Source organism: Squalius cephalus (genome assembly GCF_949319135.1).
Source record: "Squalius cephalus genome assembly, chromosome: 5".
Lineage (NCBI taxonomy): Eukaryota > Metazoa > Chordata > Actinopteri > Cypriniformes > Leuciscidae > Squalius > Squalius cephalus.
The window spans coordinates 24,158,345-24,186,146 of record NC_137126.1 but is presented as its reverse complement, the minus strand read 5'-3'; the positions used below and the strand labels follow the sequence as shown (position 1 = coordinate 24,186,146).

The 27,802-nt window shown below is 36.4% G+C and overlaps 1 protein-coding gene across 3 annotated transcripts in view; it reads left to right on the top strand.

Annotated features, from left to right (window-relative positions):
* tmem8b (transmembrane protein 8B) overlaps positions 1 to 27,802 on the top strand; it is a 149,312-nt gene that overhangs the window by 32,577 nt on the left and 88,933 nt on the right. For all 3 annotated transcript variants that reach the window (XM_079871423.1, XM_079871422.1, XM_079871421.1), the window contains 2 exons: positions 13,161 to 13,350; positions 23,594 to 23,801. In XM_079871423.1, the coding sequence (XP_079727549.1) occupies positions 13,161 to 13,350; positions 23,594 to 23,801 (398 nt within the window). The remainder of the gene's footprint in view (positions 1 to 13,160; positions 13,351 to 23,593; positions 23,802 to 27,802) is intronic.

Here is a 27,802-nt window from a genome sequence, read left to right as displayed (position 1 = left end):
ATTCAGTGTCTTGATAACCAACCTTGGCCTCTTTTCATTTGCCTTAACCTTAAAAGACTGCATAATAATGAACAATTAAATAGGCTGCTATTCACACATGACATTATCTCTGAGATTTGCTGTGACCATGAAAAGAACTTTAATTACGAGCTGTTTTTTTTTTTTTTTACCTCTCCAGAATCTCTCTTTTATTTTTTTTTTCAATTCATGGGTCTCTGAAAGGATGTGAAATGGATGATCATACTGCTTAAATTCATTCTAATCTCTCAAATGTATCTATTCTGTTATTTTTCTTCTTTTTCTTACAAGCACACATTGTTCAGTTTGGATCAATGAAACCACTGCGCATTAAGCCAGAGGAGTCATGGATACATTAAGGAAATAATGGCTGAAGAGTTGTTAACAGCGGTTAGTTATATCACACTTCACCCAGATGCTAAGAAGCTAATTTTAGGTGATTAATCAATTCAGAGAGCATAGAAATGTAATTAGGAGTCTCTTTTGTTTTAAGAGGACGACCTTGTGATAAAAGTTTACAGGCAAACCAGTCTCAGGGGACGGTATTAGACTTTACACATCTAATCTTGAGCAAAGTCATGTTTTATAAAGGTTTGTGTATGTGTAAGTGTGTGTGTTTTTTTATAGGGCTTTCAGTTTTGTTTAAATTATATTAAATAATATGTGTTTTAATTAAATAAATTATATGCCAATTAATAAACTAAATTAATCACATATAACATTTATTTCATAACACATTATATTCCACTGCACAGCTTTTCCATTGTTTTTCTTTGTAAACATGCGCTAGAAGGATATGTTTGTGCGTTTTGCGCTCTCAGAAAAAAAGGTACGAAAGCTGTCACTGGGGCTGTACCTTTTTAAAAGGTACATTTTTGTGCATATTGGTACCTTAATGGTACATATTAGTACCTAAAAGGAACAAATTAGTACCTAAAAGGAACAAAAGTGTACCTTTTGAAAAGGTACAGCCCCAGTGACTCTTCTAAAAATGTTTTTTCGTTCCACTGACCTGCGTCTCATGTTTTTAACAGCAAAAACACGTTCTGTGTGTTACATTACATTATTTTGGCATGTGAAAGTATATAATGTAGCTATTCAGTTGCATATTAAATAGACTGAATAGATTACAAAAGTTTTATGTATAAATTTGACTAGTATCGGCACAATCATTTTTTTATTGACTTTAATTAATCACATTGGAAATCGGATTTTGCTTGGTATGATAATATCGATCAACCTACACTTCGAATGTACTGATATATTAGTACATAAGACATCTTTTATTCAATATATGTATTGAAATTGATTTGTTTTGAGATTGTCTTAAAAAATGTCTTTTAAAGTCTTAAATTTGGTTTTAAAACCTTAAACTTTAAATTGCCCAAAATAAGTATTGTTTACGTCCCTGATATGTTCCTTCTCAAGGGGCTCTAAAATTTGTCATATTGACATAATAAAGAACAGCATGTCTTTTCAGGGTGTACGCATATTCTTTTCCTCGTCACACACCTTATTAGCAGTGTCCATTTTTTTCTCCATTGTATGTTGATAGTAGGATTTGTTTTTCCTTTCTGAGGTCTTAGCTTGATGAGTGCTGAGATAAGTATTAAGAGAGAGAGAGAGAGACAAAGACGGAGACAGAGAGAGTTTGGCAGGCCTGTTTGTTTGCCCTTGCTCGAGCCAAGCCTGGTGTTTACAGCCACTGCTGATCCACTCCACAGCACTGCATAGATGAGCGATATGAGACTCATTAACCCTGATTGCATTTATCCACTTCTGTGCTCCACTGACCGGTGACAGCTGAGGCGGGTGATTGATAGAAATACAACAGGGGTCAAATGCAGAGAAATTAGACCCTGTTGAGTGAAGGATTTAAGTATTTTGTCGGTACATATTGTGCGGCTGCTGAACTGTGTGTTTGTTTGCAGAATCTTTTGTGTAATGTTTCTTAAAGTAGTCCTTAATTTCAACATGAAATCAAAATCCACCCTATTTGCTTAGTACTTGCTGGTGTGCATAATTCATCAGTGCTTGTTATTCTGAAGAAGAAAACATTTGTAATCTTTCATCAAAATGAATGAACTTGCTAAATTACGTTTTTTTTCTTCCTTGAATGTACGGTTTAATTTGGATATCCTTGTCACATTATACAGAGGTGAAATGGGTTGTGAATGTAGTTTCACAATGACTTTCACTAAATTGTTGTTTCTGTTGATCATAGCAACAGTTATTTTAAAAATTCCTGATTTTCTAGTACCATTTGAAAGTCGGTATAATTTAAATATATATATTTCCTGATAAAATGCATCATGGTTTCCACAAACATTAATAAGAAATGTTTCTTGAGCACCAAATCAGCATATTAGAATGATTTCTGAAGGATCTTGTGACACTGAAGACTGAAGAGTAATGATGCTGGAAATTCAGCTTTACACAGGAATAAATCACATTTTAAAATGTATTAACTATTAGAGCAAACAGTTATTGGAAATTGTAATAATATTTCACAATATTACTGCATATAAATAAATGCAGCCTTGGTGAGCATAAGAGATTTCTTTTAAAAACATTAAAAAAATCGTACCTACCCCAAAGCTTTGAACGATAGTGTAGCTTGTGCATTGTGTTGTTTAATTTGACTCTGTTTATCTTAATGCTTTTTTTTTTTTTCTTAAAAGTCTTTGTGCAAATTTATCTCTAACAACAACTTCTCCTGCCTAACAGTTGGCAAAAGTAATGCTGTATGAAACTCAATTAAAACTCGCGATGCGTATTGCATTATCTTGCAAGCGCTGCTGCAATACCTCATGACTTTCAACCATCTTGACGACGCTCCAGTATTCAAGCTCTGGGCTGGAAACGCATCCTTTCATGTCAGTCTGGATCAGTCATCGCTGCATGTGGAACCTCGTCTGAATGTTGTTATGTCAGGCTGAATGTAAAGGGCAAGTGACAGAGCCGTGGTAAAGAGCTCCAAGGCAGCAGTCTGCGCTTTTATCAGGGATAGAGACCCAGAAACATGCGTGGAAGGAGAAAAGAACTGCACTCTGCTCGCTGCCATTAATTATGGAGCAGACAGCAATGGTGTGCACAGACAGACTGTGTTTTATGCAGGTAGAATGAGTTGTCAGTCTCAGGGTGGCACATTACCGAAACCCTGGGCTGCACTGGCAATTCCCAAGATTTTATAAAAAAGCACTTTCCATTTACTTTAACAAGGAGGTTATATAGCAAGTCGAAAATTGCTGTCGAGGTGCAAAGTACCAGGACTGCATGATCAGGGTTCACCAAGGGCAATGTGACTGATGCTTATGGGATGGCTTTCACTGCTCTCTCTCACCTTGTGCTCTCTCTGGCACATTCTCTCATTTGGCCTTTAACGAGAGTCTGCGCACTTTCGAAAGTGCATGCCGGTCTTCAACATGATAGCCTGCTATTTGACATCTGCTACCTTTTTTAGCAGATATCAAATCATGACATTGATCATGTTGGTGACCTGAGTCTGACACGTGACAATTGTAGTAATTTTTCCCGAGAGAAACACCCTTTTATATCCCAGCAGGCTTTTTCTTTTGACTGGAGAGTCTGTAACTAAATCCGGTGAGCAGGCGTCTTTTAACACACACACACGCACGCACACACACGCACACACACACACACATACACACACATATGTTAGATGCGATTAATCACAAATAATCGATTTGACAGCACTATTATTTAAATTTTATTTACTAGTTTTATATTTGTGTTTCTCATTTTATTTATGTAGTATACTGTAGTTTTTCTATTTGTTTTAGGCCTGCCTTGCTTTATTACTGAAGTCAGAGTCATGTGTGTAATGATTGCAGTCTGCTTAAATGGCGTTTATTTTATCGGGTTGATTAAAATGGGAAGAAAAAACTATAAATTTCAGGGTTTACAATTAATTAATAGAATTTTATTCTAGACCTACTAAACTGTCTATTGCAGTCAAATAGGAAAAGTAACACAAAACAGTAAACTAAAATAAAAATCTATTCACATATCATATCGACATTTGAATCGAATCGCAAGGTACCAAAAGATTCCCACCCCTTATGTATGTTTACACCTGCAAGATTCTTTTTAATACATTTAAAATTAGTTTTCCACTAAATCTGATGCTTGGTTCCAATTGAAGTGCATATTATTTATTGTGATCAGTCTCAAAATGTAGATATCATCTAATATTAGCCAATATATTAATTACTGGCTTCAAAATATAAATATTTATATTAAGTCCAAAATTTCCATATCGTTTTTTGTAGATACTTTACAGTATCGAATGAATTGTAAGTATATTTGTTATCGACATTTCTTTCTTTCCGTCTGCCACATTGGATAGTTTTACTGATCTTCTCACAGTGAATTCTGGGGTAGCATTCTGCACAAAGGATACATGCTGCTTTAGAATTTGGATAAAACATTTTGAGCTCTGATGTCTTAAAATTCAGCCTCTGTTGGCAGCTTTGGAGCAGAGCAAGTGTCTCACTGTTTCTGCCAGGTCAAGAACTGACACTTAAAATTGATCTCTCACATTGGTGGCCTGTGGCCGTCTTCTTTTGATCAGCGTCTTAAAATATTTCCTTCATGTCCAACCACGGGCTAAAATAGCAACAATGTGTCATCATGATGTATGGGGGTGCTAATTCACAGCTATTAAAACATTTCAAGTAGGGCGATTTCACACAGGCACAGTTTTGAGGCCTAAGCTTGTGGTATTTTCTTAACTACTACCCCCCCCCCCCCTCCCCTCCGGGATGTGCTGAAATACTAGCGGCCTAGGTAATGATGTTGCCAGAGCAGATTACACCAGGCTTTGCTTGGAGTGTCTCTGTGAGCATCTCTTTGAAGGTTGTAATCCGTGGATTTGGGCACGGATGTGGGAGATGAACGGAGAGAACGTAAATCGAACTCAGAGAAGAGCATCTACCAGGTCAGCCTGCTTTGAGAGCTTAGTCTGGGAGATGCAGACATTTCTTGAAGGATGCCGGCTTGCTACCCACAAATGTGCATATTTGTTTGATGCAATTTATAAATCTGATTGCCTAAAGCCTGAAGCAAGAGCAGTTTTGCTGGTGGTTAGGGCTGGTGTTATTTTTTGGCAACATGCTTGAACTGCAAAGGGAGCTGCAGAGTGTGTGTGGCTTCTGTCAAACCATTCTATATTTTATCTAGAATCATTGAGGTCTTCATTTATCTTCATGAGCTGCATGTTGAGTTGGTTATTGTAAGGCAATTCCTGTACACATTGCACTATGGTAAATATTCAATATTTTGATAAACCGTTTCTGATTTACAAATGCAGAAACGTTGGGACACTTTGTAAAATGCAATAAAATCAAGAATGTTTTCACTGCACAAAATTGTGTTTTGTAAAAAACAAAAAAACATTTTTTTGTTTGTTTTTTCATTGATTTTGATGGCTGTAACGCACTCCAAAAAAAGTTGAGACAACTACTAATTGCAGTTTTGCAAGTGAATCTCCCCTGATAAAATACAGCTGCTCAACAGTCCATGGTCGTCGTTGTCTGATTCTCCTTTTCTTGATGGGCCATATGTTTTCAATAAGAGACAGATCTGGACTGCAGGCAGGACAGTTAAGCACATCCCTTCTACGGTGTAGACTGGAGTGTCTATGAAACCACATGTAGCACATGCAGAATGAAGCCTTGCATGGTCTTGCTTCCCATGAAAGATGTTCTTGGGAAGATCAAGATCAAGATATTTATGCCATTAAATGTCTCTGTAATCCCAATAAACACATACCCATCACACACCTTCACACATATGCGAGTCACCCATGCCTTTTGCACTGATGCACCTCTATATCATGACAGATGTTTGCTTTTGTACCTTTCGCTGATAATGTCGCTGAGAACTCAATGTCGTTTTTTTCTCAAAAACAAGCTGAAACGTGGACTCATCTGACCACAGCACACATTTCCACTCGGCATAGAACAGATGTATAGCTTTCTCCTTGCGTAACAGAGATTCAAGTTGCATTTTTTGATGTAGCGGCAGACTGCAATGAGGATATATTTAACAAAGTAGCATGATGGTTTCTCATGCAATGCCATCTGAGGGCTCAAAGGTCACACACATACAACTGAGGTTTCCTGCCTTGCCTTACATACACTGAGATTTCTCTGGATTCCCTGAATCTTTTTACAGTATTATGTATGGTAGATGGAGAATTTTTTTTTTGCAATCTTGCATTAGAAATGTGATTTTTGTTTGACAATTCTCTCATGATATTTGGTACAAAGTGATGAGCCATGACCCACCTTGCTTGCTAATACTGAAATGCTCCTTTTACACTCAATCACATTACCCTCACCTATTATGCCTACCAATGCACCTGCTAATAGTGGACTGTTTCAAAACAGTCACATGATCCTTCAGAAATCATTCTGATATGCTGATTTGCAGCTCTAGAAATATTCCATATTATTATCAATGTTGAAAACAATTGTGCTGCTTAATGTTTTGGTGGAAGCCATAATATATACTGTAGATTTTTTTTCAGGATTCTTTGATGAATAGAAATAACAGCATTTATTTGAATTATAAATCTTTTGTGGCATTATAAATGTTATTAATGTTACTTTGGACCAGTTTAATGCGTCCTTGCTGAATAAAATATTTTTTCACAAAAACAAAAATCTTACTGACTCGACATGGTCACGAATTGAAACAAATTGAGACCTGATTTCCAAATGAATGTTTTTCGCAGTTCACCACAATAATGTATCCACTCTGCTGTAAAATAGCTCTGACTTCAGTCACTCCATATGTGGCTGTAGCTAAAAAGGGGCATGTGTCAATTGTACTTAGAACATCTTTACATACTTCTCTTTGCATACATAAATCATATTTCTCTTTCCGTATCTGTATGCTTTTCAACTTTTGGTCCTCCATTACACACGCACATCGTTTATGCTCCCTTGAAACACTTTCCCCATCCAGTCTCTGTGCTCTTGCTAAAAGCAACATAGGCAGTACTGCGGATTCGGGGATTGGATGACTTTCTCTCTGGAGATATGATCCGATGGTAATTTTATGATGCACATGTCACAAGTCATCTCTTCATCACAGCATTCCAGCATGATGAAAACTGACGGAACAGCTTCTGCCTTGATATGCTACTCAAGAGATGGAGGAAATTAACGCACCAAAACTGTATAACCTTGGGGAGAAGAATGACGTAGATGCGCAAATATAGTAGCCTGTCTATGTGTGAATGTGTGTGCCTGCTAACAGCTCGGTTTCTTCTGGATTCGTTCCCAGTGTTCTTGTCCTAAGAAGGCATTTGAGGATTTTTTGAGAACTCCACAAGCTTTCTGTAAAACTCCCCTGCTGCAAGGACACGCTCCTCCAATACTAGCCTGATAGCACAAATCCTCCCTCATGTCTGCAGAGACCACCTCCACTCATGTAGTGGAGCTTCTGGGAGAAACACTAATGGTTGTAGTAGGCATATGTGCGGGGAGTTTTCAGAATGGTGTGGTAAATTGATTATACCCTTCAGTTTTGTGAGGGAGAGACCAGGTGTGACTGAGAATGACCATGAAACTTTTTTTTCTTTTCTTTTTTTTTTTCAAGATTGTAAATTTAGATTGAGTTTAGTTTAATTAATAACATTGATTTATATTTTAATATAAATATTTTATAGTAACATTATAATAATTAATTTTTTTAACTTTTTTAAAAATGTTTCCCCCCCCAATCTGCCCCAATAATGTATTTGAATTATTTTCAAATCAAGACTTTTCTCAGTAAATGTTTTGTTGAATATCTATGGTAGGGTTTTCTGATGATCAGTAATATCTATAAGAGCTGTCTATGAGCCAATAGAGCCAATATGCTTTATTTACCATATGGAGAATTATCTAACATAAATAATAAACTATAAATCCTGTTAAAATCAGCTGTTAAAGAATATAGATATTCACACACGTAATTAACTTATTGCTGAATGCGCAGTAAACTTGATCTCGAGTGTTCACGGACCAGCTTTGTTCAGTATGGTGGACGGCTCATGTATCGCGCTCCATTGGAACCGTGTCTAAAGTGGTATGTATATACATATCTATAGGTTCTGACACAAAAGTATAGATCTTTGCTGAAAGGCCTTCATATTTTAGACAAAGCAAACTCTCCAGACTACAGAATGTTTTTCCTGAATGTGTGCCTGTGTTTTGGAGCAGACATGCCGTACAAGCAATCTGACCTCAATATCTCTGCGCCTTGTGTGTGTAGAAACAATGACAGTGGGGAATATGGGTCTCTACATATGTGAGAGAGAGACATCATTAATTATTGATTCCCATCACTGCAGGAGAGGTAACGTGACTGCAAGAAAAAAGCGATATTAATTTTAATGCTCCTCAATCTGAGGCTTAGATTGAAAGACGGGAACCTGTATTGAGCGGCAGTAAACTTTGTTGTGTGGGGAATATTGACATGAAATGTAATAAAAGGGTTTGTGATTTATTACTCGTCTGGTCCATTGCGAATCATCTTTTGTGGCCTGTGCAGTGGCAAAAAGATAAAAGACACACGGAAACATGCGATAGTCTCTCCGTTCTCCAAAAACACATGCTTTCTTATTGTTTCCTTTTAATTAGTCCCCATTATTAGAGCTCATAGCTAATACTGATTAGAAACAGTGAGATGCCAGTAATAAAAGGTGCTAAAGCAGGATTTGTTCTCTGAGAACAGCAAGAGCGAGACAGAATTACTTAGAATTAGAATATGACATGTTTTCATTCACATGCTAGCCACTCCTCATGCATTACAAGCTTAATGTGTTTCTGTTGATATAAACGTGTATTCAGTGAAACTAAAATCTCTATTATGAATGAAAACATAAAACAGTGTTAAGTTTCAAATGATGATGACCCCTCTTTAAAACTGATGCAATAGCTATGCTAGTCTCAGGCTGAATCATATAGCACTGAGACATTTTGCAATGGATAAATATTGTTCCCCTTAGTGGAGGGCAGTTTTTACTGCATACTGAGGGGGAAATTCACTAAAAATGAATCACGCCTGCCGATAGCGTTGTTTATTTGCACACAATGTCTGCATTGGTTTAAAAAAAATGAAAATTATGACATAATTTACTAACCCTCAGGTTATTCCAACTGTATGACTTTCTATCTTCTGTGGCACATAACAGAAGATATTTAGAAGAATGTTTTTGGTTATCATTGACTTCCATTATATTGACTTACATTCTTTTTTTTCCCCCAGAAGAAAGAAAGTCATACAGACTTGGAATGATGTTGAGAGTGTTTATTGTTTGGGTGTTTGTTTTAAATTTTTTAAACGGGTTACCGTGAGGCATAGTAATGCAGTGTACTGTACATTTCAACAGTCAAATAACATTGATTTTTATTTATAAGGCTTCAGTCTTTAAAGTCAGCATTAAACGGAAGTGGTGGTAGTTATTTCTTCCCTATTGTGATGTATATCCAAGTGATTTTGTCCATGGGGAACTAATGGGACGTTGGATCATTGTGGTTGGCTAGTGCTGTGAGTGACAGGTTGATCCCGCCTTCATGCCAGTAAAGACATCTTCAGAGAAGAGAAGAGATGTCGCCGCAAGAGGGAGGGAAGTTATTTTTATTAAATATTTTGAGGCCTATGGATTAAAAAATAATAGTGATGTACATGGATAAATCATTTGTAGTAAATACTGCAATATACCATAAAAACAAATGAGAATTGATTTCATGGTGACTTTAATTCTAATTTATAAGAAGGAATGTTTGTGTTGAATAGAACACTGGTTGAAGATGAATACACAAGCCATAGCCCAATACTGCATTTCACCTGTTTAAGCTGTTTGTGGGTGGTTAAACTTGAGATGTTAATTTTAATTCACCCTCAGTGTACAGGTGTAATTTCTGAACCCTAGTATCCTGCTGGATATCATTGGCTTGGTTTGTCAAGACAAGAGGCCATATATTTTAACACACCTGCAATTCATCAGCCCATGTAACAGTCAAACCACATGACATTGCCTCTGCTTCTGATTGACATCAGGGGTAATCAGCCTGTCCACTTCTGACTGGACCACCGGTAGGGTTTCTATCTGACAGAAATGCTTGTTTGAGAAAGTAATTCTCTCTTGTGAATGCATTTTGAACTTACATTTTAAATTTTCTGTATAATTTTCAGGGTTTTTTAAATTTTTATTGTACAATCATTGAATAATGTTGCACCTTAGATGCTAGTGAGGCAGTTGTTATAAATGTTAAATTTTAGCCCAGGATGGACATTGTTGCAGTTCATACGGTACCAAATGATGTGGGTCCATCTGCTATATTTCACTCAGTAATTTTATTCGCACTGTAAGTGATTGCGCGTGAAGCCCATCAGTGGGATGTGCTCTGCTGTCTGAGCTAACAGATGAAGAGGCCATATTGGCGTCATACCTCTGAGAGTCCATCAGCTTAATAAAAGTGTCAAGGCAGTTGATTTGTTATGTCTGTTAATAACAGAAGCAAAGGGTTCGACGGGAAAGAGATTAAACAGACGGCTAGAACTGACATACAGGTGCTGTCATTTGTCTTCGCTCATCCAGCTTGCCTGTCTTACGCATTTCTTCTAATTTTCTCTGTATGTCACACACAAGCTCAAATCTCCAGAGATATTTACACTGCAGTGCTGCTCCTGAGCTTTGAGGTTGTGCGTTTCAGATCTCCTCAGTCAGGGAGATTTAGGTTGTGCTGTCTATGTTGCCCGACTGAATCTGAACAAAGTATTGAGAGTGACTACTGCATTTATTTTTAATTCCCTACATTATTTTTCTGAATGTGTATTACAGTGGTGGTGGGGAAGCTACTTTAAAATGCTACTCATAATTTAAAAATACCTAAAGCTACTCAGAATCAAATTTATTCTATTTTTATTTTGTAATTTAATTTATATGGGGTTTTAAATGAACAAATCCTGACTAGGGATATATATATATATATATATATATATATATATATGAAGAGTTCAGATGCAAAAGCCTCTAAGTGCCATCTGAAATTTTCTTCTAGAATGATCATTTTTATAAATCTTGCATATTTAAGTTGAGTAATTTCACTTAAATGACAATTAATAGGTAATTTGCATTGCCATTTAAGTGAAATTATTTAACTTAAATATACGAGCTTGATAAAAATGATCATTCTAGAAGAAAATTTCAGATGGCACTTAAAGGCTTTTGCATCTGAACTCTTCATACATATATATATATATATATATATATATATATATATATATATATATATATATATATATATATATATATATATATATATATATATATATATATATATATATATATATATACAGTATATATGACTTTTGTTTTGTATTTGTTTGTTTTATTATTAAAACTGTTAATTGTTTGCCGGTTCCCGCCTCCTTCTTCCCATAACATCTAACCTCGTTACAATTATCTTCAATGCATTTTTTTATATTTTAATTTAATATTCCCAGTCATTATTAATGTTGTCAGGTGGCACAACTGATAGGTGCAACCATGTAAATTCTTGATTTAAACCAACAAATATTAGTTTAAAGTGAACAAATGGCTGATATCTAAATTGTGAATAGTTATTGTATTGAATGCATTTACTGTTACTTGTATGCTTATTTTTTATTATATTTCTTTAAAAGTAAAATCAGATGCTAAAGACAAAATAATAATCTGTTAGGCACTGTAGACTCTCTAGCATCTGATTTTACTTTTAAAGAAATATAATAAAAAATAAGCATACAAGTATACCAGTAAATGCATTCAATACAATAACTATTCACAATTTAGATATCAGCCATTTGTTCACTTTAAACTAATATTTGTTGGTTTAAATCAAGAATTTACATGGTTGCACCTATCAGTTGTGCCACCTGACAACATTAATAATGACTGGGAATATTAAATTAAAATATAAAAAAATGCATTGAAGATAATTGTAACGAGGTTAGATGTTATGGGAAGAAGGAGGCGGGAACCGGCAAACAATTAACAGTTTTAATAATAAAACAAACAAATACAAAACAAAAGTAAAAGACAGCAGCCCCTCACGGATGACTGCTGTCACATAAAATAAAACAAACATGAAATAAAATAGTCCAGGCCTGGCCTCTCTCGTCCTTCACTGTCATCGTTCCTCCTTTTATGCTTCCGCTCCTCCGTGAGAGATACGAGACCTGTGCGTCGCGCAGGTGTTGCTCATTATCAATCACGCCACCGACCTCGAGCCGCTCTCTCAAGGCACTCGGCCTCGCCCTGCTCGCCACAATAATATAAAGCGTGACCCATGTTTCTTTACTTGATATGATAGTGGCAACTTACATTATTTTAAAATTATCATGAAAATAATTTAAAGTGTAAAACATATTTAACTTAAAACTAAAATTTGAGAACAGTAATTAAATAATAGACAATCTTTGCTCAAATGTATTATTTATTTAGCTTAAATAATGTTTTTTTCATTTTTTTTATTTCATATAGAGACATTCATTGCAGTTGCACCAACTGACTTCCTGTTTTTGTCACCTGACTTTTGCAACCAATTTTACATTGGCTTCTACTTGGATGCCTGTATTAACATTTGTCTATGCTAGGAAGTTCATATATAGAGTTTTTAAATAAAATTAAGTTTATGATAAAATAGCATTTTCCTAGTTTTGCATTGGTCATGCCCACCTGACATAGAAAGTGTTCCAACCTAAACATACTTGAAAGTAGCTATTTTTATCAGTATTTGAGAGAGATCTACAAACCCATTAGGCTCTCTGATGATGGAGCCATAGGAAGCCACGGCTCATTAAGGCAGATTGCAAATGTCATTTTGCTGCTTCCTCTCTGGCCCTGTATTGAAGGATAGCAACGAAATTAATTTTGCATAGAGTCTCGGTATTTGAATCAAAGCCAAAGCACGCATGACCCACGGCAAGTTTGATTAAATCACTGGTGGGGCTTTTAGAAGGAAGGTCAACCAAACCGCATTAAGACTGATTCCTCCAACCCTCTTCCCACCCAACTTCTCCCTCATCCAGCCCATTGCCATCTTTCATCTAAATAACTCTCTCCTTGTTCCATTCCCTAGATTGCCTGTTTGTAACTGACTATTTCACCCGGACGCCTCGCAAGCTCAATGCCTACCGCTCTTTTGCCAGCGTGGAGCTGTTCCACTTCAACGTGCCTGAAGACACCGTGGTGGCTGTTTGGAACCTTATCACCTTCAAGGAGCAAGGGGGCACCTTCGGAGACAGCTGCCCAGACCGCAACGTGACAGTGTGAGTTGGCTAAACTTCCAGATTACATTCATTTAGGGGTGGGGGCAGACAAGGACAACAATGTGATGAGGTCAGATATGTCCAAGCAGCATTTCAAATGAGAGAAAGGGCTATGTAAAAGCCAAATGTCACATGCATGATTATAATGACCTTTCTGATGCTCACGCTGTATTCTCTGTTTGCCCTGATATAATCCAACTCCAAGAATCATTTCACAGATCCTGATCATTTTCTGTGCTCTCCATAAAAAAAAGTGTGCATTTATCAAGTGTGGTGCCGGCAGATTTCACATCCTAACTACACACTGGAGATCCATAAGCATAAAATTCCAAGTGACAGATAAGATTTAAAATCCAAATCTTCACATTTTTACTAATTTTCACAGGGTCACATTCAGTAGAATTGCTTTAAGAGTTCTAATCCGTATTAAATGGCCTCTAAAATTAGGATGGCCCTACTTTTATTAGTCATAAAAGACATTGATTCCTTTGGTTCTCAGTTCAAGGTTATAAAACAAAACCAAAAAAAGGCCATTTTTGCTTTGATGAGGGTATGGGATAAAAATAATTCAAACTAATTTGAAAAATAATATTCTGGGTTCAGGACAAGTTAAGCTCAGTTCACAGCATTTGTGGCACAATGTTGATTACCGTGAATTTTTTTTGTGACTGTGAAGTTGTGTAATTTTATTAATGCACTTAAGTTAATTATTTGAACACTTTGTATTGTTTATAAAGATGTTTTTTTTTTGTTTCTTACTGTTGTTTTAAGGCTTTTAGGGGTTATGTTATCGAGTGAAAAAGTTTGTAAAATTAGATATAACTTTACACAGAAAAGGTTAGTAAGTGATTTTCACACTAAAATCCTTTGTCTTGTGGCTATACTATCGAAAAAGTGAGTATTTTAAAGCCTACTGACTCGCTACATTTGCTTCCATTTTAAGTGCCTCACTGTAGCCCAGGTTTGTAAAAGAAACTGATGGACAAAATGAACGTTATACTGTCGATTAATCTTGTATTGAAACCGGAATATCCCTGGAAACCGAAACCCTGCCACATTTTCACGCTTGCCTTTATTTTTCTCTGTCCAATTCTTTCAAGTCATCCTTGAATGATCCCAGTGCACTTTCATAGCCAGCACACGGTGTGCTATAACACAAGAGCTGTTGTTAAAGTTAGTCTTGGCCCTGGGGTAATAAAAAATGGAGAATATTATTCACTGAATACTCAGGTCTTCAAATCCCAGTACACTGGCTGTCATTAAAGTTCCATCAAAACACTGACCTTGTTATTGCCTGTCACTGAATGTACATCATAAGTGGTGAGGAAGGAACTCCTGGCTGTCTTTAATGTGTGACATAATAAAGAGGAGGATAGACTGTCCTTGAGTCAATCTTCCAGGACTGGTTTCTTCTGACAGATATCCGCATCACAGATGTTTGCTATTTATGCATTAGTGTAGAACATTAGTGTATGTTTAATTTGTTTGCCGCTGCTACTTCTTTGACCTTATAATTGACATTAAAAGTAACATTAATTAAGCTCAGGTTATGATGTTTTAAAAGCACTTCCTCCATGTATGCTCTTTGATGGCAGATTTCTTTCAGACTGCATATATAGAAGAACCCACTCATGTATCCAAGGGTATATAACATTGTGAAAAAACCTCTCTGGTAGCCTCCAGGGAAAGCTACATAAAAAAGTTGCGGTATAAACAGTGATCTCTGTGTTAACTTTTGGAATGACATATTTTAAACTCATAATTTCAGTCATAACTCCAGGGGAACATAATGCCTTTCATAATTACAGTAAGTATGCCCATGTTCCAGTTTGAGTGATAATGAAATATGTCTTCGGGGCCTATCAAGTACTAAAAATGGCCTGCCTGTGATATAAAAAAAAAAAGAAGAAAAGAAATCCTGGTTTTGACAGAATTGTGATCTATCTTGTAAAATAGTGATATGGATACAGTACATCTCATTATCTCATGATCAGGTTGACTTGACCCAGCACAAAAAAATAAAATAAAAAAAATAACCCAAACAAAAAAAAAACCCCAGCAGATTAATGTGTAAAACCCATCAAGCTGGGTCAAAATAATACATCATGTGTACAATATTTACCCAGCACTGGGTTGCCAAATAACCCAGAAATGGTTGTTTTTAACCTTGCATTTTTTGTAGATATAGATATAGATATGAATATAGATATAAATATAGAGATGATGGATGTAAATAAAGATATAGAGACAGATGGGTGGATGGATGAATGTAAAGAAAGATGAATATAAATAAGGACTGATAGATGAATAGATGATTGATAGTTAGGTGAGTAGACATACATGGATGGATGGATGGATGGATATAGATAATTTTGATATGGGTATAGATGTAAATATAGAGATGCTGAATGTATAGATATAGAAATGGACGGATGGATGGATGAATGGATAGAAAGATGGATAGATATAAGGATTTATAGATGATAGATAGGTGAATAGAGACGGATAGATGGTGGATGGATGGATAAATATAGATAATAAGCAATAAGGTACGAGAGGCTGTGCTGTATCGTGAATAAGTCACGGCTTAAGGGTGCTGTTAGGCACAATGCGAAGTGAAGTACCTTATTGCTTTTATAAAACGGTTACCACACAAAAGAAATATTAAAGCAAAAAAAATCAGTATCTGTGGAACTTTCATGAAGTAAAATCACTAAAAGCCTTTCGCTGTAAAAAAATAGGCCCTGACCGTGAACAGCAACAGCAGTTACATTATTTCAAAGAAATAATTGTCTTTATGAGTGAGTCAGTCAGGAGAAGACTTTTATATTGAAAGGACTGAAACTTTTGAACATGGATAAGCAAGACGTTAAAAGAACATGGTATCACAGCGGACATTCAAACTATTTTTTTTTAATTATGAATATAGGACTGACCTGGAGGAAAATGTTATATCTACTGTAAATGCAGGTACACTTGCTTACTCAATCTCTCACAATATACTACTCTATAAGCTTCAATGAACAATATCAATGAGAACAAACATGTGTTTACATTGCAAAGAGTGGTTGCTAGGGGTGTTGTGTAGTGATAAATAGAGCCGTTGGGTGAATTAAAATCGTGAATAAAACACAGCTATTGACCAATCAGAATCAAGGATTGGAACTAACCGTTTTATTAGGCCTAATAAAGATATAAATATAGAGAGGATGGATGGATATACTGTAGATATAGAGAGATAGATGAATACATGGGTAGATAGATAGATCAAAATGATTATGCATTTTAGGAATATACACATTATAAAAGGGAACCACACAAAATGATTTTATAAATCATTTTGTGTCTCCATAGATTGCACTGTTTGTGCGTACAGAACATTTACTGCACAAAGTTTTGTCATGAGGCCCCAGGTCGTCTTGCTGTTTTCATAATGAACAAGGCAGGGCTCCATTCTGTCGATTCAGCTGTCAGATAGCAGGCAGGGGGTGCCATAGAGAGATGGTAATTAAAACAGGCTGAACTCAGTGCCGGGGGAGAGATAAAGTGGGAGGATAAGATAAAGAAATGGGAGAAAGCAGGACGACTGGGTCCAGTGGATAACAGCCCTGTGCTACAGCCCGTAGATCAATATCATGCTGCTGGACAGACCATGACAACTCTAATTGTGGCCCATACAAACCAAAGGGCCTAGGCAGAAACAGAGCTCCTGAGGTCTTCCCAGCAGTCCCTTTTCGATGGATCATCCTTCAAACATCAAGCTAAAGCCTTTGGGAAGTCTTTAATGTGAAACTGACACACCACATCGGATAATCAATGTTCAGCACAAGTTTTTAGGGATAAGTGATGTAATGTTCACTTTCACATTATAATTGAGGTCACAGTTGCAACTCTCCAGTCTGTCTCTGACCTCTTGGCTGAAGCCTGAAGACTTTGCTTTATCTCTCCCTCATCAATAATAAGACAGCGAGTATCATGCACATTAATCATCTTAAGTTCGAATTCATCTCACATGCTCACAGAGGGGCCGTGTAGTCAATGCATGAGGCATGGTAATGCGAGACAGCAAAACTATGATGGAAATCACCTCACCTCAATTAGACTCCAGCACTCAATCCGCATCTCATGCTTGTTTGTTTAGACAAATACAAGAACAGCAAGATTTATGCCATTCATTTGCATAATACGGGATCTAGGGGATGAGATTGTCAACAGACCTATAATCAAGACATAAACTAGGGGATGGGTGACAAAAACACAGACGACATGTCAATATTTTTCATTTTAACCTCTAAGTTTTTGTAGATCACATACAGAACAAAGTCCATTTTGAGCTCATGTTTAGTCGAGACTCCAAGACCTGAAATGAGGGTACGTATACACTTACAAACGATGCCATTGTCAAAACGTTGAGTTATGCATATAACTATACTGTTCCCAGAAGGAGGGAAACGAGGTACAACACATGACTATGGGATATCACACTCTTGCGCCATCCGCTGAAGACACCTTTATTCACGCCTGAAAGGCTAATGACGCATGACGCCATGATATGTGGCGGTGCTGGTCCCTTACGTTTAGTTCAGTGACTTGGCTGGGACGTGAATATGTCCCATAGTCATGTGTTGTACCGCATGAATGGGAATGTTGAGTTATGCATAGAACCACTGTTCCCAGAAGGAGGGAAAGAAGGTACAAAACCTCTGAGCCCTGTGCAGTCGGAGGCTCAGTGAAGAGCTGGACTGAACAAAAGAAATGACTCCTCCTGGGAACAGTAGTTATATGAATAACTCAACGTTTTGAAAATGGTGTCGTCTGTACGCGGAAAACTCAAAGGAAAAACTTCTCAGTTTTAAGCATATCGTTGTCATATAAACGTACCCTTTATTTCAGGTCTTGGAGTCTCTACTAATTAGCTGATGACCTGAATCAGGTGTGTTTAATTAGGGAGACGTACAAAATGTGCACTGTTCCCATTTAGATTTCTCCTTTATCGGATACATCCATTTCAGGTCTTTGAGTCTCGAATAACAAGCTGATATTTTGAATCAGATGTGTTTGACAGAACCCATGTTACAATATATTAACGTCAAAAACACTTTTTGTAATGTCTGTTAAATGCTTTAGGCATGTGACGTCCAATTCTCATAAGCACAATAATTGTTGAAACTTTTATCATAGTTTTGAATTAAATGAAAATACTGTCTTCTGTGTTGTCCTCCTAATAACAAGGTTTTTTTTTTTTTTTTTTTTTTTAAATAACTAAAAGATCTTTGATCATTTAAATGCTGTAAAACAATACACAATAAAAAAAGTTAAAGTAAATAAACATTTAAACACATTAAAGTTAAAAAGACCATAGAATAATAATATAGAAATCTGAACATATTCAGTCAAGATACCTTTTCTGGGCTGGCATGTTTTATTCCAGATTAAAATGTAAACTGCATAAGTGTAAGCAAAGCAAGTATTTAAGTGTTTAAGCATTTGGTGTTGTTTGAAACATTATAGTGAATACAAAAATCTGAATGGCTGTTTGAAAATATGTAACCACTGTTTGACTTTCTTTTTTTTTCTCTGTGACAAGCGAATTTCAGAAATTGAAAAATGTTGTGCACTGTGGTAACTGGATTAATACTCCTTTTCTATAGAATTAATGTGCATTTTTATTCAGCTTGTTGTGTAGCATATATGCAGTGTTGTAACCAGTTGATGGACAAGATGTGCGTTCTTAAAATCAACACAATTCAGATAAGATACATATCATACACCCGGTGCAATGCAGCGCCAAGTGTTTTTTGCTAGTTTCAGCCCGACGCAGTTATCATTTTCACGTCCTGTGCCACGTTGTTTAAATAGCAAGTGCATTTGCGCCCATTTCTTTGTTGGCACGTTGCTATTTTGAGGCAACATAAATAGACTGTGCCATTGACCAACTGAAACCTGGTCTAAAGTCAATGGCGCAATATTTGATTTAAAAAGCGCGTTAGATTGTACACTCTGCTTATTACACACACAGGGATGTGCAGCAGCACACAAACTAGCCGAATAGTAAAAATGAAAGGATTAAAATGTACAAGATTATTATTGTGTACATAAAGATATGGTGGAATCCGGCTTGTCCCGTAGATGGTGCGCTTTAACCTCGAGCACGAGCAGATCCGTTTGCGCTCTGGAGATGTGTTCAGTCTTTCCACTATCAAATTCCGTCATAGCGAATCCGCCATGGCGCGAGCGAAACTGGCTTTTAAAGGGAATGGGAGATGAGACTCTGATTGGTTTAACGCACGTAAAGCCCAAAACACACCCATTACTAATTAAGAGAATAGGGACAACCTTTTTAGACCCTGCGCCTGGCGTGCCGACCATTTTTCCCATCATTAAACTAGCAAAAAGTGGATTCGGACATGCTCTAAGTGAACTTGTGCCGTGCGCTTTAGATCATGTGCTTAGATCGTTAAAATAGGGCCCATAGACTTAGTCATACAGTATTTTGAAATACCTATACGATAAAAATACTGTGCATATTAATTACCAAAACATACTGTATTACTGAATGCAGGCACGTCTACTTACTTACCTTTGAATTACCTTCATTTAGGAGCTCAGAAAATATTTATGTATTTTTTGCTATGAATTTTCATTAGCATATCATGTAATTAATTTTATTACACTTGCTATAATAGATTGACAGTAACAATTAATGTCATTCTTGTCTTTTGTGAGTACTCATTTGTGTGTGTGTGTGTGTGTTTTTTTGCAGCTAACCTGCCTCGAGTTAATTACCAAACCTTGTTTTCACCTTGTTTTAAACTCTCTCTAGTCTAATTGACAACTAGGGATTCATAGAGTGTGACCTTAAACGGTGGGAGGAAATGCATTGACTACAGAGCATGTTGATCTGATTATGATGATCTGTTTGCTAAAGGTCCATTTTACATACAGCTTGGACTCTGATCATAGGTCATATCACTTTGATGAGCCTGGTAGTAATATGCTAGGATTGTGTGTTCTGCAAAGGATAATGACGTCAGGCCTTTGGAGCAACAAATTGCATTCTATATGGCATGTCATAATTTACATGCCATGTATTTTAAACCTTGTGTATCATGCATGATAGCTTAACTAAATGCATTCATTCAATTTCTATTTACTGTACATGTTGAGTTAATTAGAAAAACGGACATTACTGGTGTATGGCCAAGTCGTGTGTCACTATATTACACCATGCTCAACGTTGACGTTTTTGATGCTTTTTCAGCAACAGTAAAAAGCAAGTGGTTGACCTGTCAGGAATTTGCTTGGCAGTGGCACGAGATTTCTCTCACTTTCACTTTCATTTAAAATCAAAATAACCACCAGAAAATTAAGAATAAAATGAACAACACTTTACAATAAGGTTCAGTTCTTTAATATTAGATAATGTATTAGAATCATTAACTAACAATGATATTTTACTGCTCAATTTTTTTTTTTTTTAAATACTTAATGTATGAAACAATTGATTTAGGAATTTTTTTTTTTTTTTTTTTAAATAGTAAGCCAATCTGGAGCTGCCACTTGCAGCCTCAAAGGAAAAGTTTCATGGCTCAGTGCAAAACACAACCCAGATAAAATCATCTGTCTGGCAATGCAGAACACAAGCTTGTGCTTTAACAACATTCAACTGGCCAGTGTCGTCACATTCATGTGAGCAGTATGGGGTATCCGTCTTAGAATAAGACCCCAGATGATAGGACATCTTTTAGTTGCACTAGAAGTATAAGAAGGACATAAATGACTTATCTAATAACCCTGCAGAGCTCCAGCAGCAGTATTTTGAGTTATTATCTGCCAAGGATCCAGGACGCTTTAAATCTAAAAGACGTAAACTAAAAGACATAAATGACATTTGTATGTATTCTAAATAAAATATATAGATTGTACTGAATGTCAGCTCGCTTATTTGGGTCAAGATACGGATTTATTGAGTCCACTTTATGCAAACAAGAGATTATGCTTCTTAACCACAGCTCAAGAGCTGTCGTTCCAACCACAAAACTTTCCGATGCTGCTTGCGAATGTTCCTCGACTCTTTAAACTATGCTTATAATGATGGAACTCGCGACCATAGTTGGCTAATGATGCTTTTGGGAAACGCATCCCAGCCAAGCAACCAACCATGCAATCCTAGAAGAGGTGTATTATCAAGTTATTGTGTGCGTTTTTGTGCTTTTTTTGTATGGTTTAATAGGACAAAAATAAACCTAGCTGAGCAACTGCCAGTAGGATGACTGGGAATGCTAACGCAAAGTTTTTTCCAGGTATTATAGACCTCTTTGGGTGGGTGTTTAGTTAGCTGTGCACAGTGACTGAGGTAAAAATACATTTTTTGAGCACTAAAAATGTGTCAGATAGGGATGTATTACAATATCAGTTTGCATCATGGACACCTCTGAATCATTGCGTGACAATCATACACATATATGATTGTGCTGTCTTGTGCCATTTTTACTTGTCTCACAAAGCCATTTCTACCTCTGAAAACGAGAAAAACAGAGGATAAAAGAGTAATTGATAGGCTTTGTTTGTGCCTTTTTTGATGGGACTGACAAACTACAGGAGACACCAAACAATGCATTGAGCAAAAATAATTGCAGACATTGAAGCCTTTTAGAAAAAAGTGTCATTCCATGATTTGTTGCAGGTTCCTACTGTCTGGCTGTGTTTGTATCTTGACTGACAGGCTAGGGACTGAGGGAAGAATTTTTACTTTCATGGCTGTGTGCTCCCATGTTGAAATAAAGAAAATTGCTGTGTGGTTTTGTGATGAAAATGAGTCTGATGTGAGTGAATGATTTTTGTCTCTTTCATTCTTCGTCTCTCCTCTTGTAACTGCAGCCTAGTCAGGGCGTTGTTCCAAATCAATGCCTCCTAAATTTGTAAGAATTGCTCAAAACATTAACGGCGGAGTTAAATGTTGGAATATTTGTTTACGATTCACTTAATTTAGTGTTAGTCACAATGTTCCATTTTCTTCCTCAATCTTCTGCATTCTAATTGATTCACAGTGACTTCAATGTGTTTTCTCTGGCTCTGTGTTTCTTTTCTTATTTATATATTAGCTTACTCAAAGGCATAGTTCACCCAAAAATGAAAATTCTGTCATAATTTGCACACCCTCAAGTTGTTCCAAACCTGTATAAATGTATTTCTTCTGTTGAACACAAAGTAATATATTTTGAAGAATGTGAGTAACCAAACAGTTGATGGACCCATTGACTTCCATAGTATGGACAAAAAAATACTATGGAAGTCAATGGGTCCAATCACTGTTTGGTTACCAACATTCTTCAAAATATCTTATTTTGTGTTCAGCAAACGAAAGAAATTCATTCAAGGTTCGGAACAACTTGAGGGTGAGTAAATGGGGAACTATCCCTTTCAAATGAACATGCGTGCAATCACATGTATCTGTTTTTCTTTATCTTGGACTTGAAATCTGGGTATACTTCCCATTGACTTTTGAGCTTTCAATTTCTTGAGGACATATTTTTTAGATTTAAAAAAAAAAAAAAAAAAAAAAAAAAGTTTGTTTGTTAGTACATACAGTATGAAGCATTTTTCCAATTGAGGCCATCCCCGGATATCTTAAAAGGGAGGTTAGGGATATTTTCTTTCTTTTAGATTTAGAAGTCAAGACAAATCAAGTTTGTCTGTCATACTAGAGAACTTCCACATCTTCTATCATATTTATACTAGGTTAATGATATTTTCTGTCCCTACATCTACTTTAGAAAACGTTCTGAATTGTTACGTTCATTAAAACATTATTTAGTATATTTATTAAGTAATTTCCTTTTGGAGTTTGTCGGCTGGTCTCCTCACTCCTCACGGTAATTTCAGGTTTTACTATCCTTGTGGGGACAGTTGATGATTCTATGTTTATGAAAACATTAAGGTAAATTGTGTAATTTCTGCATCACTAGTGGCACCAAACGGAATTGCATTTTGTTTTTTGAGCATCCCAGATGCACTGAACACAATCTCATCCAGTGGCGTGAATTGGGGATTATCTGTTTGACAGACTAATGTCTGAGTGTTTGAAAACAGTCATTATTTTTGGAGTTCTGTTTTGTGCCAGCTTTAATAGGAAATTCAAGCCTCATTTGCATCACACTGGAACGTAAACGGTGCATTTGGTCTCATCCAAGGAAACGGTCCACAGCTTGTTTTGAAATGTAACCTTCTCTTTGGTTTACAGGTACTTCAGGTCAGGAGCTCCACCTGTAATCAACCCCCTCCAGACACGGTTTCCAAAGGACACCGTCATACCAGGCTCCTTCGCTGTCACTTTGACATGGACGCTGCCCAACCGCACCACAGGAGTTTTCAATGTCACCAGCCCCCTCCCTGGAGACTGGTTCCTGGCTGCACACTTACCAAAGGATGAGGGGAAGATCTCTGTCAAGGTGAGTTTAAACATAGAGGATAAAGCATCCAGTGATCACTGGCTCAGAAATTAGATAATCATTTCTCCTTTTAACAAGAGCTAAGCTTGTTGATGATGAGAAGTGCCTTATACTCATGGCTGTGCACGTACGATCCTCTCGGCATTTATGCATTTATAATTGAAGCTGCTCACTTCCGCACAGTCAGTGGGTGGCCTTCATGGGTACTAATTTAAAAGTGAGTGCTGTGATTTCAGAACTTGTCATGAACTTCTTTTTCAAATCAGATTATATATGCGTTTCCTATCATATGCGTATGCTCATTATTTCACTTGGGTCATTATCTCAAAGGCAATGGCATTTTTTGTATAATGTCCTGAATATTCAATTACAACACTTAGAAGTGCATTGCTTTTTTAAAACTGTTAATTTTCTTATTGTTCACAAAACCACACACCTATTTCTCTGCAGTATGGAAGCATTTTTCCGCCTCTGAGTAAAGAATAAACAGCGTAATTGTGAGGTAAATTGTAGAATAAGAAAGTCATATTGTGAGATAAAAAGTTGCAGCTGCGAGATTTAAATTAGTCATACTCTGACATATAAAGTCACATTGTGATGTGTAAAATTACATTACGACTTATAAAGTTACAATTGGGATATGTAAAGTATCAATAAAGTCGCAATTTTCTTTTTATTCTGACTCCCTCATTGCAGGACACCAAAGCTATTTTCATAAATAAGTAAAAGTTAAAAGTTTAGAGCGCTGCCTTTGTTTAAAATGCATTTTTCTTTTTAAATAATAATATTAAAACACAAGGGGTCTATCATGCATTGTAAGACGTGTAAATAATAGCATGTCAGCAGTGGCTAAATTACAGGCTAATAATGCTTCCTACCAGTAAACACAAATGTACAGCAGGCTGTAGTATTCTTATTTGGGGTATTACTGCCCAGAGGGAACCTTTAAATGGGGGAAAATCAGCCAGTGGAAAGTGTTTAAAGGGCTCATGCTGCTGGCTCACAGTGGCGACCGAGTTCACATAATGCTTACATATACAGATTTTTTATTCTCTAAAAGAATGTGCATTCCACAGATTCATAAATATATGAAATAGTTGCACAACAATGTCATGTGGGGCAAGTTTTTATTTTATTTTACATTCACGGTTCTTCTTACAAATGTAGTGGATAACACTCTTTCTTTTTAGAAGTAATCCAGTGAAAGACTTAAATATGAGATATAATGAAAGTGTGTAATGGTTCCCTGTAAGATTTTTTTTTTTTCCATTGTGGGAAGTTCCACAGAAATGACAAGAACAGTGTGTTATTTTTGGCATGTTTGTATCATTATTTTTAAAAGGACGCTGTCCAAATAATTTAGCCCCCAGTGTATATTATACAGGCCACACAATCTTCTGTTTCTGAAAAGAATGGATATGCCAAGATTAATTTTATGTCTGCGTTACAGAGTTATAACTGGATACATTCCACTAGTTTATATTTGCATGTAGATACGGAGAACTCGTTTTCTCTGTTTCATTGAGACTCACGTCTGCTTTAATTGTGCTGCCATGCATAATTTAGCCAATATCTGACAGTTCTGTAAAATGGAAGAAAATTGCTATTACACTCGGGAAAAAGGCCTGAAATATGATTATGCGCTTGCTTTAATTATATTAGAAAACAACAATAGCCAAAGTGTGTTTTTGGCCTCTAGCGTGTACATCTTCAAACTGCAAGTAAAACTTATAAATTAAAATGATTTTTTAAAGGAATAGTTCAGCCATAAATGAAAATGGCCATAAATGTAATCACCCTCATGCCGTTCCAAACGCTTATGACTTTCTTTTTCTTTGAAAGTTCATGACAAATGTCCAATTTGTGAATAGTTAACTCTTTTGAATCAGATCTTTGCAAGGTATCACATTCAGTTTACAAACCCAGTCTAAATGATTCGTTCACAGATCAGACTGATCTGGTTCTGATCCTGGTTAATAGCTTACTAGAGATTTCTCGCACCAACCTAACGTGTGACATCAAAATAATTATATTTTATATTTAAAAATATTTTATGGTGCTTTTGCACTATGAAGCTTTAAAGTTTTAGTCCCCATAATTGCTTAAAGAAAAGCCAGCGTATGAATTGAAACTTCCACGAAAAAAAGTCGCATTGGTCTGGAATGATACAAGTGTGAGTCGGGTCAACTAATCCTTTTTAAGTTACCTCCCTGGTTATATAAGATTTTTAACAACATCTTTACAGTGCATCGCATCTAAATGAATCTCACATTGGAGTAAACTCCTCACGTTAATTGGAATCCTCACGTCCACAATAGCATTACCTCAATCTCCACCCACAATCTTAAAAACTCTCCTTCTGTTGAGCTTTGTCCTTCCCCGCTCTCACTTATCTCAGAGCCACCAGGCTTGCACTTCAGCCTTTCTCTTTAATTAACTGCAGCAGGTTTGGTGGTGGTGGAGGCCATTCTCCTGGATTAAGAGCAATAATTCTACACTGTGTACTCCGCTTTAAGGGCACCATTTTCCTCTGAGCCCACAGGGTCATAGTGCCAGACAATTAGACAGAGACAATGCTTAGAACGACGAAGGCTTTCTCCTTTCTGTTGGCGTGGGGAATGACAGAACTTGTGGAGCAGAAAAGCTCATGGCCGAACCTACTGAGATGGAGTAATTGGAAGAAGTGTGGAAAGCGAGACCGCGCTTTCCCTGAGGAATGCAATTTTTTTATTTATTAGTCCGTGTCGTTAAATGGGGGTTATGTTATATAGGACTTCTGTGCAGCTGAAAGGGACTGTGAGACTGTGAACCATCACAAATTTACTCTGTGGCTATCTTTGTAATGTTGGCGCTCACCTCATTTTCTGTGTGTGCAGTATGCAATAAGCTCTTGTTTACATACCGGTAAATAGTTTTTGAGATTTCAGTCTTTCTCCATTGTTTAAACCAATTTGCTGAAATCACATTAAAAACAGTATTTTTCAGCCTGGCATTTTAGAGTAAACAAACTCTGTGCTTTGAACTGAAAGGCAGGACTTTCGTTGCTATGGACGCCATTTTGAACACTGCATTTTTTTCTTTTTCTCTTTTCTGATGGGTGGTCCCATCTCTTCATTACAGTATTTCTGAATTTCACTTGGGAAGTTGACAATAATAATGATAATTAATAACATCAATCATACAGAAATACAACTGAAAAACTACGGCTATTATTAATAATAATAACAATAATTTTTTATTATTTCAGAGAGAGTGTATCAACATGCACCAATGCAAAATTGTTCTATATATCCTAATCATTTGTTAACAACATGTATTCATTACTTCAATGAGCTCATTCTTTCAACCTTAAATTGATACATTCACTCTAAAAAGAGATGTGTTAAAAATGACACATGTTGTGTCAGTTTTAACATGTAGTGAGTGTGCTCAGGGACAACACATGTTGTGTTAAATTTAACACAATAAATGTGTAAGTCATTTTAACACACAAATTGTGTCAGGTAATTTACATACTCAGATGTAATTTTAAAAATAAAGCGAAAGGGGCAGATTTAAAAATATTAACCATTTAATCAATATTCGAGTACAGAATGCATGTGCACACAAAGTACAAGACAATATTTCAAGCTCAATGACTGGACAGACTTACCGTACTGTACATTATTCAATTATTCACGCTTCAACCCCTAATTGATAATGCTGCTTTTGAGAAAAGTTCATGAAGAGATAACAGTTAACCGAGTTTGCACTTTGAATTAAATTAAAATGTAGCAACTGACAAAATATTGTATATAAATAACTTTTATTTACACTGGCCTGTTTGTTTGAGAACATAGCAAACACTGCATACAATGCACATTGTTGGTGAGTGTTGGCGCGCTCTTATAAAATGATGTATTGAAAACAACACAACCTGTAAAAAGAGATGTTAAAAATGGCACATGTTATGTAGATTGTAACACATGCAGTTATGCCGCAATGCATGCTGGGAGTCATGG